This window comes from Peromyscus californicus, unplaced genomic scaffold, assembly GCF_007827085.1.
Source record: "Peromyscus californicus insignis strain IS unplaced genomic scaffold, ASM782708v3 Scaffold_22__1_contigs__length_63687245, whole genome shotgun sequence".
Classification (NCBI taxonomy): domain Eukaryota; kingdom Metazoa; phylum Chordata; class Mammalia; order Rodentia; family Cricetidae; genus Peromyscus; species Peromyscus californicus.
In genome coordinates this window covers 27,563,724-27,579,229 of record NW_026294525.1, presented here as the reverse complement: position 1 = coordinate 27,579,229, position 15,506 = coordinate 27,563,724, and the positions used below count along the sequence as shown (strand labels likewise).

The window sequence follows — 15,506 nt, the reverse complement described above, 5'->3', positions numbered from 1 at the left end:
CTGGTCTATAGAGCGAGTTCCAGGACAACTAGGGTTGTTACACAGAGAAATCCTGTGTCGAAAAACCAAAAATAAAATAAATTAAATAAATGTTTTATTATTTCTTTGAGAATTTCATACAATGTATTTCACCATATTCATTCCCAACTCCTTCTCTACCTCCTCACAGATCCACCCCTCAACTCTGGGTCCTCCTTTTTCAAATTTTTAATAACTCATCAATTCTGGTTTATGCTCTCCACTGAAGCATGGTCAATTTACCAAGAGTCAAACCTTTAAGGAAAGTTGACTCCCTCTACCCCAGAAGTCATCATCTCTACATATCTCTTCAGTTAGGAGTTAGGGCTCATGAACCGCTCCATGCCAGACTGTTGGCTGGCTTGATCTTGTAGACGTCTCCTGAAGGTAAAGCCAGCTGCTGTGAGCTCACGAGTGCAGTGCTTCTGTCATGCCCAGAAGACACTGTTTTGCTCCGATCCTTCCTGACCTCTGACTCTTACACATTGTCCACCCCTTTTTCCTAGACAGTCACTGAACCTTGAGGACGAGGTATGACATAGTTGTCCCACTTGTGCCTGAGCACGACACAGTCATGATTGTCCGTGCTTTGATGAGTTGTGGGTAACCACCATCCATTGCACAAAGAGATTTACCTGAGGAGGTCTGGCAGCTACTTCTTTACAAAGACTTATTCTTAAAATAGTAGAGATGACAGCCTGAGAGATTGTTGGAGGAGACAGACAGACAGACAGACACACACACACACACACACACACACACAGATAGACAGACAGAGATAGACAGACAGACAAGACATAGAGACACAGAGATAGACAGAGATAACATGCAAGAAATTATTTGACCAAGCCCTGAGAACATTATAGATGAAATCCATAGTTCATTTGCTAACACTGCCCTGCCCATGTATTAGGATGTCACAAATCATTTCTGGTCTGAATTTGGAATATTAAGGAAAAACGGGTTTGAGTCGAGTTTGTTTGCTTGTGCCTGTAATATCAGTCCTTGTGAGGCTGAGGAAAGAGGATCATAAATTTGAGCCTAAACTTAGGCTTTTTATAGAGCAAGACCGTCTCTCAATTTAAAAATAAAAGACATTTTGCTCCTGAAGATTATATTCACAGAGCAAAAGAGAGCTATTGGTCTTTTGTATTTACACAGTCTCTGGCTTCTGGACACTATCACATGGGCCCTTGACTCGCTGTTCTAATGAGTAGAAATGAAATCTTGCTTGTATTTAGAGCCAAGGAAACGGAAATTCGGACCAAGTGGTATAGCCAAATGAGCATTTGCTGAAAACACAAGCCTGTGGTTGGAACCATCTCGTAAAGTCCTGACCAGAATAAACAGAAACATTCCTGTAGGGCTTTCCAGTGTGTCAGCTATGGAAAGAAACCCTTTCCAGAATGTTCTTCTGAAAATGGAAAGTTTAAAGAATGATGGGCAAAGGTTACTTTGGTAAATAGTACATAATCTCTGCCACACACATTTGTATTGTTGTCTCATTTACGGATCTTCTGATGGAAAAGGACAGAAATTCAAGTCCAATTAAAGTAGCAAAAAAAATTATTTGTCCACTTAGACCCAAAGTTCTGAAATAGAGCTGGTTCTCAGTTCAGCTGGATTATATTATCAAAGATCCTCTCTCCCTAGTGCTCTGTCATCCTTGGGGGCTTCCTTCTCTTCCCTGTGTTCTCCAGCTGCTGGAACCATTGCCCTTGGCAGTTCCAGGGTCATCCGATCCCGACAGCACATGGTTCTCATCTGATCCCGACAGCACATGGTTCCAGCACTGGCAACAGACTCTGCCCTAAACTCCCAAGGCGTGTCCCACCAGGTGATTACCCTCTGTGTATGTCAGGGATGGAGGTGAGGTGGTCTCTCAGAAGATGACAAACAGGGACAGGGAAAGGGAGAGAACACGTGGGGATGTCATGCAGGAGTCCTGGGCTTCCTGCTAAGATGAGGGATGGGCATGAAAAAGGGGCAAATGTCTGAACCAATTAAATAGAGTCAATTTCAGGATTATCAGCCCTGGGTACAATATGGTTTCAGATGCAGGACAGAAGGCACGTTCACTTCAAATACATATTTTCATATTTTCAGTTGCTCAATATAATGATGGCAGGACACTCTCAAGAAGTGCCTGGAGGCTTGCTCACAGGGCTCCTTTCTAGCTGTAGTTTCCTGTAAACCCCAAATGACTAAGTGAGATTTCATCAGACCGACTCACACCAAATAACAACTACTTCAATGTGTAAAGTAAGAAGTGAGCTTTATTGAAATAATATGACAATGTGTTCTTAACATAGTCAAGAATGTGAACATTGTAATGTTTCTCAAAGCATTTCATACTTATATAAGCACGGCTGTGCTCAGGCATGAAGGCAAACCCAAAGCAAAACCAAATCAAAGCAAAACTCTCTTGTCTGACAACATTCATGTGCTAACAATTGGTCTCTGTGTCATGAGGCTTCAGATGACTGAGTTTACAACCTCACTGCTGCCACCGTGACACACGCTCCTGAGTCCCAATGATGGGGTCCTCCTCCTCAAGTCATCCCCTTCCCAAAGTACAAAAGCATAAAAAAGGTACTAAGCCACACAAAGAAATAAAAATGGAATAATTCAAATGTTTTCTGAAGACACACGACAGCAAAGCCAGTGCTCCAGATATTGCTTCACATACTTCTCTCACATTTTGAACAGTCTGTGGCCATTTAACACATTGTATTTTTAGAAGTTATATTTTGGAGCATCTCTCATGAAGATCACAATGTTCTCTCATACACGTCTCCTCGCTAGCAGATATCTTAAGTTCAATGAGTTACAGAAAGATTTAGCCACTTTCTGAGCCTTAGGCCACCTGAGCTTTGCTCAGGAGAGGCAGTGGAGTTCACAGGGTTTTGATTTTCTTTATAATCTCAGAAACAATTTAGGCATCCACTGTCTGCCTTCAGCTTCCAGCCAAGTTTCCTACATGGACTCCAACTGTCCTCAACACAACTATCATTCCGACAGAAAGCTACCCCTTTGCCTGAATGGCTGAGTTATCAGTGTGGTCTATATGTTTCTTCTGTCTTTGCTGCTGATACATATATGCTAGCTCCACTTTGACACCATGGGGAAGTTCTAAGGCAATATTAGAAACAAAGCCAGAAAGGGTAGTCTTACTAACATTATGTGTTAAGTGAGGAGAAATTGTATTATGGAGACTTCCTGCAATATTTACATTCTATTGTTGAAAATCTTAATCTAGAGATTAATTCGGAGCCATGAGAGGTTATTTTTAAAGTGTTGGTCACTAAGTAGAAATACCTCATAAGAAATAAAATTATGAAAATATATTCATGTAAAATAGAGATGTACAGAAATATATTCATTCATATAAAATATTAAATCAATGTATCTATGGCAAAGCAGAAAAAATATTGATGCAGGATTGCCTGTTTATAATGCTTTAAAAATTATTGCAACATTTTATTAAATGCCTCTTATTCCTTTATTCTTATTTTGCAATTTTAACAGAAAAAACGATTGTTAGGATTGCTATATTCAGAAACAAACTTCTGTGTTTTATAGAAGATCTTTATCTTACTATCTTATCTTACTATACTGAGGCAGGGTCTCACTGTGTAGCCTTGGCTAGCCTGGAACTCTCCATGTAGATCAGGCTGGTTCCAAAGTCAGAGATCTGCTTGCCTCTGCCTCTCCAATGCTGGGATTAAAGACACACCCCATCACAAGCTCTTTATTCTTTATCTCTTCTTTAAACTCTAATTTTTGAATCTGTTCAAATTTACTTTATAACTGAAACAGAAAAGGAAGTGTTGACAGAGAAATCCTTGAAAGGTGTTGGTAGACATTGCTCCAAGAAAATAGAAACAGACGTTCAGCAGGCTGTTGCAGGCAGGAACCATCCCACCCTCAGATGGATTCTGCCCTGCAGAGCGCCTCAGACTGACTCATGGAATCTTCACACATCTCCGCTCACTTCTTGGGCTTTTTCTGTCTAACATGGGCTGATATATTTCAGCTGCTATGCAGTAACTGGAATGGGGTGTCAGACCTTCAATTCGAACCGTTCTCTGAGTTCCTTCATAGGCCTTTTGTTCCTACACGAGGGGAGAAATCAGATGATAAACGGTCTCCCGTGAGCCATTGATTCGCTTTTTCCTTTGTTGAAATCAGTGAGTTGTAGGTGATCACTGTCAACCTTCAGGTAAAGCCTCCTTCCCCAAAGCCCTGGGCCGTAACTGGGTGAAGCCACTTGTGAAGTGGTCAAGCCACATGCCTTCTCCTCGTAGGCTAAGGATGAAGGGAGCCGAGCCGTGGTCAGAGTCTCATCTTCAAGTACCTGAGCTCTGAGTCAGGAAATGGCATGGACTTGCAAGGGTTACCGCGGTGGCAAATGTGACCCAAGGTGGGGGAGGGGGAGAGTGAGGGTCAAGACAGAGAGCGAGTCTGCAGACCTGGCCTCCCGTCTCATTTTTCTGAGTTTTAGAAAATCTGGCAGCACCTGTTTCCTGTTTCTGGCTGAACTAGCCCTCTTCGTTTGTATTTGAACGAGTTTGAGTGTTCGTTTGTTTGTTTGGCTTTTTTTCTTCCTTCCAACTAAACACGCCCTGACTTAGATGGATACAGAAAAGGGACATTTCGTTCACCATAGAACCTAGGTAAAGGTGCTGGCAGTGGACTTTCTAATATAAACTGCCACAGCAAGACTGCTAAACAAGGGTGGGGAGGGGAAACTGCTACCGGAAATATTAAATAAATAAATAAATAAATAAATAAATAACCCCCCCAAGACTGCTAAATAATACTGTGATTCAAAAGCTACTAAAATAAATAGGGAGTATAAAGCTAGTAGAAATAAACACTAACATCGGACAAATGGAATGAAACATTATTAACTTTTCAATATGCAGGGAAGTCTAAAGAAGCAAGCTGACTATCTGAAAGGTTACATATCTGCCACACACACCCCACACCCAGGAATGCATGCACACATCAATCCTGACTGCTTCTCAGCGAAGATGAAAGAGTAAGAAGTCAGGGAACGATCCGGAGACGTAACATCAAAGAGACAGGTCGTGGGATCGGAGCAAAACGTTAGTTAAGCAAACAAAAGACCCGACATCAATTCTTCTGAACTCACCTTTGCCAGTGAATTGTTAGTTATGAAAACTCGGTATACTAAGTCATAGTAGTTTTCCATAGATGTATTTTTTCCATGTTGGTTTCTGTATGGCAGCTCTGGGGTACGGAGAAGGACCAGCAAAGATGCATTCCCTTGGATTGCAGTCATGACTGGAGGGTCTAGCTTTGCTGGAGAAAGAATAAGCAAATTTGATAAAGCACGCAAAACAGTTAAATGTTATAAATTGACACTATGCATCATGATAAGTCACTGCTGTGTTCAGAAACGTGTCAAAAATCGTTATGAAGATAACTTTCCTTCCATTTGCAAAAGACTGATAAGATTCTGTCTAGATCAATATTGAGAGAATGTCTGCCAATCATTTTGTCAACACTATGATTTTGTTAGAAAATTCAGTATAAAAGTTACGTAGAGGGGGTCTTAGAACAAGAAAGATATTATCAAGTTCCTTAAAGAGGTAAAATTTCAGAGCAGCTTTAAAACTATTCAAAGTCTTGCCGGGCGGTGGTGGCGCACGCCTTTAATCCCAGCACTCGGGAGGCAGAGCCAGGCGGATCTCTGTGAGTTCGAGGCCAGCCTGGGCTACCAAGTGAGTTCCAGGAAAGGCGCAAAGCTACACAGAGAAACCCTGTCTCGAAAAACCAAAAAAAAAAAAAAAACTATTCAAAGTCTTGTAGCTATTAAATTAATTCAACAGAATTTTGTTGTATATTATGGGAATGGCTGGATAAAAAGAGAATTTTTGTTTCATGCATTTTGCTGCCAATAACCAGATTACTATTAATAATAATATTATTATTTTAATTGATTTCAGATTCACTAAAATTTTGCAGTGATGATTTTCTTACTTGGAATTCTTTGTAATTTTCACTATATAGATACACATCTTTTATAATTCTTGAAAGCTATCATAGATAGATAGACACATATCTTACCCATATAGATACAGAGCTCTGTGTGCACTTTTTCTTTTGGAATTTTGATTCAGTATCTGCTAACTTTTTTTATTCTGTTTGCCATGTATCTTAGCTTCTCTTATGTTTAAATTTTTTTCTTCAGGATAACATATTGAATGTTCTTTTTTTTTTTCTCCAGACCTGTTTTCCTGTCTGTGAGTTTATTCTTCAGTTGTATCTGACCTGAGCTTGAATCCACAATTTTTGTTTCAGAGATTTTTTTTTTATATTTTGTAAGTTCATTGTGTTATCATTTTTCTCTTCTATGTGTTTGGAAGAGCTACATTTTTAATACACACCTCCCACCCTGGCTACTTAATCTGGGACAAAAGGAAACTGAGTTTTCAGCCATCTTGAATTGTCTGATTGTTTGCAGAAGAAGGAATGTCCCTGGATTTACACTTTACCACTCCAAGAGCTTCGAGATTTAACCTTGCTTGCACATTTCATGCTCCAAATTCTCTGGCCATCACGTGCAGATGTGAAGAACAGTCCTGTTTAGTTTTGTGGGACATTATGATATGTGTTTAATTGTTGCTAGACAAAAATTTAAGATTATTATCACATTTGGCATCTCCAAACACCCTTTTTTTAGTGTGACTCTGTGTTTACAAAATACAATTGTGCATTTTTTTTCATCACTAGAATATTTATATAGCGTTTGTCCCTCGTGACCCAGGCAATGATTACAGAAGTAGCCTCGTGATCCCGAGCATCCAGGGCATGTGTTTTGAATGTCTCAATTCATCATCTTGGATTCTTATTGTTTAATGCTATTGTTAATTTAAAAAAACACCAGCATTCTTAACCTTTTGTGGGAGTGTGTACAGACTTAGAAATACCTGTTAACATAACCAAAACTCTCTGGCAACCCTCCTCTTGTTTTTGTTTTGTTTTATTTTTTTCTGTGCAGGGCCATACATGTTCTACATGAGCTAGACCCCCAGCCCTGACACTCCTGTCCTGGAAATACCATCTCCCTGTGGTGTTTGTGAACATACCAGATTGTCAATCTCTTCCTATCGCTTTGGCTATTTGTTACAAATCTTCTAAAATTTTTCCTGCTGGGGCATCTTTTGGAGAAATATCCTTAATGTCTAGACTCACAAAACAGTACCTGTCACTCAATACATTTTTTTCCTATCCAAATTTATCAATGTCCATTGCAGTATATGCAAGTGACTCACAGATTGGTGTCTTTTTGTTTTGTTTTATTTTTCGAGACAGGGTTTCTCTGTGTAGTTTTGGTGCTTGTCCTGGATCTCGATGTGTAGTCCAGGCAGGCCTTGAACTCACAGAGATCCTCCTGGCTCTGCCTTCCGAGTGCTGGGATTAAAGGCGTGCACCACCACCACCCGGCCAGATTTGTGTCTTTAACAGAAGGTGTCCTTAGCTTTGAGAACTGGATCTGTACAGCCATTTCATGTGGGTGGCTCCAAGCATCTTAAATTCAACATAGTAAAAATTGAACTCATATTCTTGATTACCCAATATGCCACAAGACTGCTTTTTTCCCATGAAATTGCATCAAAAAAGAATCTCTGGTCTATGTAGCTGTACCAGAGAGACACAGAGGCCATCTTTGACACATTGCTCTCCCTCTCCAGTGTATCCAACCTCTCACCCTGTCCACCCAGTGTTACGTTTTCTACAGTCCTTCTCGTGATCCTAATTCAAGCCACAGCCTGTTTCCTGTAGCCTGTTACAGTAGCCTACCACTTCCCTTTCCTGCATCCTGTGTGCGCTCTTTATAACCTATTTCCACTGACACAGCCACACTGATCTCAACAAAACACAAGGCTGATAATGCCGTCTCCTGGGAAGTCGGATGATGAAATCAAAATGACATCTTGTGAGGCTTGGGACACTGCCTGGCGCTACAGGGCTTGTTGTGCTATGCACTGTATTGGGTTTAATTCCCAGTGTCACAAAAATACGAGTTTTAAAATACATTTCCTTTTCTGGAGGAAGTCATAACTCACTAAGAGAAAATTCTCACAACTGCTACATTTCCAGGCTGACGCACTGCGTGTCTGGCTTCCTTGTACCAGCTGCTTTTCAGTCCCTAACACATGTTCCGCCTCCTCTTATAAGAGGGCCTTTGCAAATGCCTTTTCCTTTGCCTGGGATGTCTCCACTTCCTTCTGTCTGTTTAATACCTATTCATCTTGAGATCAGCTCAAATGTCTTTTTCCAGCGTCGCTTTTCCTGACACCCCTGGCCAGGTCCTTCCTTAGCTGGGATCTCACAGAGCTCATTTTGTTTCTACAGCATCCATCACAGGTACCATTTGGGGGGGTGTGTGGTTAATGTATTAATATGTGTCTTCCCTACTAAGCAGAAAACTCTGGGAAGACACTTGTCTGTTTCTCTGCTTGCCATATTCCCTCTGGATCAGATGACAGTGCGGTAAGTACCTTGTAAATAGTTGCTGTGTGAACATAGGAGATGTTGGGTCCAAAGGAAACTCCATTTCTCGCAAAGGGACAAATGGTTCTCTGTGTTGCCTCCTAGCACACCAAAGCTCATGCTGGCCTCAGGCTCCCTCAGTATCACAAGTACCTGTTCCATGCTTTCTCATGTATAACTTTTGGTTTTGCTCTCCCTGTCTTCCTCCTTCCTCTCTCCATGCTCTCCTTCTCTCTCTGCTCTCTATGCACCCCCTCTCTCCCTCTCTTCTCCCCTCCCTCCCTCTCCCTTTCCTCCCTCCCCCTCTTCCCTCCCCCACCTCTGATCCTGCTTTTCCCATGGCCATGTCTGCTGGCCATGTTCAGTCTACGACATTCTCCCCATCGGCTCTGGACTGCTCCAGAGGCCTCTGGCTGTTCTCTATCTCATATCTACAATAAAAGCCTTCCCCTTAACCACATCATGGAGTGGTCGTGTTGCCAGTTTACCGAGGAGGCAAGGTGATTTTTTCATACGGCTGTAGCCATATATTTTTAATCCAAAAAAATCCTGGTATCATATAATTGAAGTCTCACCAAGCACCGGACGACACTGTTAACATCACGATTTTCCTTATTAGCGGCTTTGTTTCTAGATAGACATCAGGAGTCAGAGCTCAGTGAACTGTGACATGATGCTTCTCAGAGTTGGTCTTGGGAACGCCCGTGCATACAGGTGGCTCATTAGCCAGTAAGGCAGGCTCTGGGAACATACTGTCCTCGGATCTTAGAAACCTGTTTTTCAAAACAGGATCTTTGCATACCCTCAGGAGAAGAGGGCCAAGATGAAAGTGAGCAGTCAGGTGGGACTCTTCTCAAGGGCGCCAAGGAGGAGCTCAGCTTCACTGTTTTAGACACTGGGTTTCTCTTCTCCCTGTGAAGCTTTGAAAAAACACCCCCCAAGGCTTTTTCTTTTTTGAGAAGGGGTCATATAGAAATAACCTAAACTCTTGTTAACTGATATAGTCCTTACTTAAGTAAGACAGCCAGAGTCTCCCCTTGCCTGTTCTTATTTGATGGGTCAGACTTCGAGAAACATTTGAACTTGACCCCATTTCTCGGCTTAAATATAACAGATGGCCCACAAGTCCCCTGAATGGTGCAAACCAGCTCAGTCATGCAGCCTCCTCCTTTACTTCAGTTAGAGGATTGTCTATGGACAGTGTCTTGGGCTCGAGTTTCAAGTTGTAGCCAGACAAGATGCTAGAGAGCATAGACAGGTTTTTACATTCTTCGGCTCATGTCCTAAGTAAAAAGCTCGAGATAATAAATAAAGAACCTTTCTTCTGAGTTCCATTGCATCTAGCATTTTGAACCTAAGTCACTAAGTTTAAATCTAACTGGACATTGCATCACTTAGCAGAGGTAGACAGATGAGCCCTCAGACTCTTCAGACCAGGGGAACCGAACTGTTACAGATGTTAACCAGAAGGAAGTTCAGGTCTTGGGACATGTTCTCACAAATACTGGTAGCAAGGTTGGTAAATGTCTGTTGGACTTACAATATTAGCACTTAAGACTATTTTTTACGGGGCTGGAGAGATGGCTCAGTAGTTAATAGCACTGGCTGCTGTTCCAGAGGTCCTGAGTTCTAATCCCAGCAACCTCATGGTGGCTCACAACCATCCATAGTGGGATCTGATGCCTTCTTCTGGCATAAAGTTGTACATACAGACAGAGCACACATTCATAAAATAAATAAATCTTTTTTAAAAATTACAAATGTTGGGGAAGGAAAGTGCTGTTTACATGGACTGTAAATAAGAGGGACAGGGTATGGGAAGTGAGAAAGCTTTGGGATAAAGAGAGATAGTTGTTGCTTCTGAGTGCATTGGGGTTAATAGATTGAAAAGTTCACATGTAAGCAGGGTACTGGACCTCTGGCTGAACCTCTGCCCCAGATTCCCAGGGTTGTCAAATAAGCATAATAAAAGTGAATGCCTAATGTAGTCCTGAGGATTCCATCAATACGACAGCATGGGTCTTACTTAGCACAGCACAGGACCAGGCCAACCACCCAGAGGTCCTTCAAAGGCAGAAAAGAAAAGGCAAGCAACTGGCTGAAACTCACTTTCCCACCACGGGGTGAAGCGGGGTGTCCTGCTCCAGGCGGAGTACCTCCCAGCCCAGGCTGTCTTCACCCTCCCGTAGTATGGCTCATACAGGTCTAAGGTTTCATTGGTCAGGTCACAAGAGAGTGCTGTGGTTCCCCAGCAGTCCGTTTTATTTTTCCATTGTCTCTGTCCATACCTGAAGAAGGAAAAACACAAGGATGTGAGTTTCTTCTCTCCCATCTGAGGACTCCCGTTTCTCCAGTGCGTTAATCTTTCTACAGATTGCCATCTTCAAGAATGCACAAAAGTTCTTTCACATTAACCAAGGCAACAGCCTGCTGAAAGATAAATTGAACTTTGAAGCCTTCCACCTCCCTAACAGAAGGGTTGATTTCCTTTAATGTAACAGTGTGTTTCTTCTGGTGTGTAGACAGACTTCCATTTTAACTATTCTCTCCACATCCTTACCACTTCTGAAGCCCCAACTCTACAATTCTTCCCCCTTCCACTTCTCATCAGCTTACTGGTGAGTTATAAGGCTGGTTCCGAGAAGTTGCTACTCCATGCCGTCTCAGGCGATGCTTACTGAATGAACACACACGGCTCAGCTCTTTATTAACAACTGAGTGGAAGTTGCACTGGGCACTCCTTAGGGACCTCTGGTGCTAAGGACTGGGAGAAAGAACACTGCAAAGATGGGGTGAAGCAAAAGACCAGCCTAAGCCCATGGGTGGTGTGACAACCCAAGGGAAGACTAACGCCTTCCTTTCCTAAGACCATGGAATGTGGCAAGCGGGAAGCTGGGGAGGAAGGTCCCTGGTTGAAGGACTTATTTTGTAGCCAAATAATGAGCAATATTGCTGGTCCCTATACTCCTCTATAGTCTACGTAATAGCAGCAGCTTCACGGTGTCAGGATTAAAACAGAAGCTGCAACACAAATGCAGCACATTTTGATGAGCTTGGACTATCATTTATGGAGGACACATTGTCTTTGTGAGGGGAACACATCTGTTGTGATTGACTATTCCTGTTTCCTTTACTGTAAGATTGTGTGTTTCTTGTATTCAAAATAGTGCAGATGTTAATGAACTATGAGCCACACAAACAAATGAAAGTTCTCAAAATTATGCATATGTCTTGTGCAGGAATCATCCCAGATACGCTGAATTTTATGTAAACTTAAAGAATTATAGATTAAAGACCCGTGGAGCCTCAAGTTGAATCTTCGCTTTTGGTAGAACAGTTTCAAATCCTCTTATTACTTTGGCCACAGACAGGCTCGTTTTGGACCCATCTGTACTGCCTGCAGAGACCATAGGAATAGAGCATCAGTCCCTATTTCCTACATACCGCAAGCTTCTCCAGCTGGGTCCATAGTTTAAAAATAGAGAAACTTTTACTGAAAAGATTTCTACATTTTACAGAGGGAAATTGTTTTTTGAAATTAATTGATAGGAAAATCTGAGCAAGGATCCCCCCCCTAGCCCACCCCAACTGAAGGGACATGGATGGATTTATGGATTAAGAGGCGGTATTCTGGCTCATATCTACCCTTGATTTCCTGAATTTCTACTATAGACCATGAAAGCTAAGCTGCAATTGCTTCTGCCTTTTGCTTAGCCAAGTTCCCAAACTATTGAGGAAAAGGAAAACCTCAAAAAACCGTAGGGAATGTGTAAGCTGAATACCAGCCTCTCTCCAATCAGGACTGACTATTTCTTAGCCTTGACAAAGGAACGGAGTTGATTACATCTGAGTTTTGGCATTGACCTAGCAAAACAGGTATGAAGATTCCATGACAGGAGCATGCTGCTGCGTGTCCTAGTGTGTGGACATGCTCACAGAAGTCATTAATACTTACAAAGAATTTTCTCGATAGTAAACCTACCCGAACACAAACTTACCAACTAAAAACATATTTTGCATACTTTCACATTTGCCTCAAGTTCAACCACCAGTAGTAGTTTCGTCTTAATGAGTGTTTGCTCTGGGCTGAGCAAGTGGCTGCCAACCTTCATTGGACAAACTGAAAAGCTGTCATGTGCTGGAAATGCATGTAGCTGAAGGACTCCTTCCTGAGCTCCCTAGAGCTGACGTATCAGTCTTAAAGACAGCACACATCATCACACCTTTGTGTCACAGGACAACCTTCTGTCCCCACCTCTGCTTCTTCTCAACCCTCCCAGAACTCCTCAAAAAGCCAAATACAGCAAAATCCAGAGGTTTTCAGCTCCTCACACTCCGTTGCACTCCAGAACATATGACCCCGGGGTCTTCTCTGCCAACTGAATCTACTTACATTTTGTACTGCACAAAGTAGACACTGCCATTGGCGGTGAGGGAGCTCCCTGGCTGCCAGCGCAAAACGTTGTGGAAATTTCTGGACTGAAATTGGACCTTCTGAGGCTTCAGAGATCCATGGACTGTCCAGGTTTCTAAAGTGGCAAGAAGGACAGCATTGGACATTACTGTGATCACTATTGTTGTGAGAGGCAGAAGGTTTTCATGTAATTTCTGCATCAGGGGTCCTTGGGGAGTCACCCTAAGTGAAGGCACTAGTGACCGTGAGTTAGAAATGAACATTGTTGACTCTTAAGTATGATGATTTTGATGCCTGGTGAAAATCCCCTCCCTTCTCCAGTTCTAGTGAGTGAACTCAGGGCAAGTTCTCTGCCACTGAGCTACATATACCCTTAGTCTAAGGTAAAATTGTAGAATGATGTGTTTCATACTAGGAAAGAAAGGTCATGATACCACCAACCCCCAGGACTCCCTCATGGGTAAAGGAACTAAAACTCATGGAAAGAATAGTTTATTCCCAAAAAGCGATGGGATGTAACAACTATGATGAAAGACCCATCGCCTGTCTACTTGCTACAAGTACCCAAGTAGAGCTAGCTGTTCAGATTCACTGACCTACAGTAGCGGGCATTAGCCAAGACCTGCTGTGGGCTCTGGTGAGAATGTGAGGTCATAGGCAGGAAAGGGCAACACTTTACATGGCAGGATTTTTTGTGTTTTCTTCTTCAAACCATATGACATGGATGACCTAGCTATAACTACATTTAATCTTACAGATGCCAGAGATTTAGGACAAGATTTATTTCAGGGTCCAAAGTTTCTGACAAGGGAGAAAAGGATGGCTTCCTTGGGAATTTCTTCTTACCTGCTGAATGATGTTGACATTGTTATTACTATTTTTTTTTTGTATATGTTTTGAAGGCCTCCTGCAATGCATGAATATGGTATGGACTTGGAAAAAGCCCATGCCCAAGGCTTATTTTGTGAACCCAGATCACTATCTGCTTAATCCTATTAAATATATAAAAATGATCAGGAGATGACAGGCGCCATCTCTTGAAGACCCACGCAGAGCTGACTTGCTAACGATGGTTGGCTCTTTGCCCCCTGTCTCTTAGGTCTTTGATTTTTCTAACAGCTTCACTTCACCACTGTCCTCAGTAACAACTCACGGTGCATAAAGCACCCAGAGGCTTTTCCCACCATCTGCTTGTTGATAAAGATACCGCTGAAGTCTTCCTCTCATGGTCTAGAGACTGAGCCTTGGAGAAGTGACGAATCTGCCCAGGAGCAAGTGTTAAAGCTGGTTTTGTGCCCAGGTTGACTCAACAGGCTGTTCCTTACTACTGAAAACTAAAAGTAAAGTCCTGGGTGAGAAGAGCTGATGGTGGAGGCAGACGAATACAGCAATAATAAGCCTTTAGAATAATAAGCCTCCTCCAACTTCTTCCTTCTTGACACTTACTAGTGAACGGATAGAAATATTCATTGGAAGCTGCGCTCATTCTTTTCAAGGTATCCCCAGACAACTAGGTTAGAGAGATATTATTATTACTGTGTTTCCAGGTGTGGATACAGGCTCAACAAAGTGACACGTCATGCCCAAGGATACAGATGTGGTATGGTAGGGAAGCAGGGTCATTTTGCTTGCCCTTGAATTCCTGCTAAGTAAGTCCTTGCTACCAAGGACAAGAGGAATAGCCTACTGTAGTTCCCATATTTCTGTTAGATAGAGGCTGGGGTTGCTTTAATGTAGAGTCATAGAACAGCTCCCTAGTTGTAGGCACTTATTTAAGCCACTTAAGTGACAGTCCCCATCTATTGACTTGGGACACCAGGGGCCTTTCTGAGAGGTTTGTCTTGATAAATGTTCTTGAAGAATTCTCAGTAAACACAATTTGTTTGTGGTCTCTGTTTTGTGGGGGAGGCTGCTTTCAGCTCTTAACATACACACTAACTCTAAGTCTACGCAGTGACCTACAGTCTTCACTCCACAGATGAGAAAAGTCTTGTACAGGGTGTTAAGTAAGATGCCTGTTTTTCTAGGCAACAAATGGCAGGTGAAACCTAGGTCCTGACTATGTGGCTTAGGGTCTTGTGTCTTGTGCTCATAATCACTTAATGACAGAGAGAGAGAGACAGAGAGAGAGAGAGAGAGAGAGAGAGAGAGAGAGAGAGAGAGAGTGAGACTATGAATTGTTTTCTACTGTGAAAGTGACCTCTCTGTCCTTAACTCAATCCCTATGGAGCTATGCATTCAGGATACAGAAGGCAACTGACCCCCATGTCTGCTGGGACCATTTGGTGACCTTACAGAGTCCAGAAAATCATCCAAGCCATTCCTTGTCTTGATCAGACTCAAAAGTGGCCAATTAAAAGGAAGTAATCAAGTACTTACCTGTTCCACTGGCCAGGAGGGACCTGATGAGGAAGCCTAGAAAGTACTGCTTCAGCATCATGGTTGCAAGTGTGCCTGTCTGGCGACCAATGTTCCTGTCAGTGAGGAGACAGCTGAGAAGAGGGAACTGTAAAAATCCACACATGGACCGTCACTTCCGTAGGCTCAA

The 15,506-nt window shown here is 42.4% G+C and overlaps 1 protein-coding gene across 1 annotated transcript; it reads right to left on the bottom strand.

Moving 5' to 3' along the window:
- Positions 1-843: 843 nt before the first annotated feature.
- Positions 844-15,506, bottom strand: Il22ra2 (interleukin 22 receptor subunit alpha 2). Its single transcript, XM_052751133.1, has 4 exons — positions 12,938-15,506; positions 10,654-10,832; positions 5,177-5,346; positions 844-4,133 (listed from the first exon to the last, which is right to left on the bottom strand). Exons 1-4 carry the CDS (start codon positions 13,219-13,221, stop codon positions 3,984-3,986), a joined length of 783 nt encoding a protein of 260 aa, XP_052607093.1. The 5' UTR covers positions 13,222-15,506; the 3' UTR covers positions 844-3,983.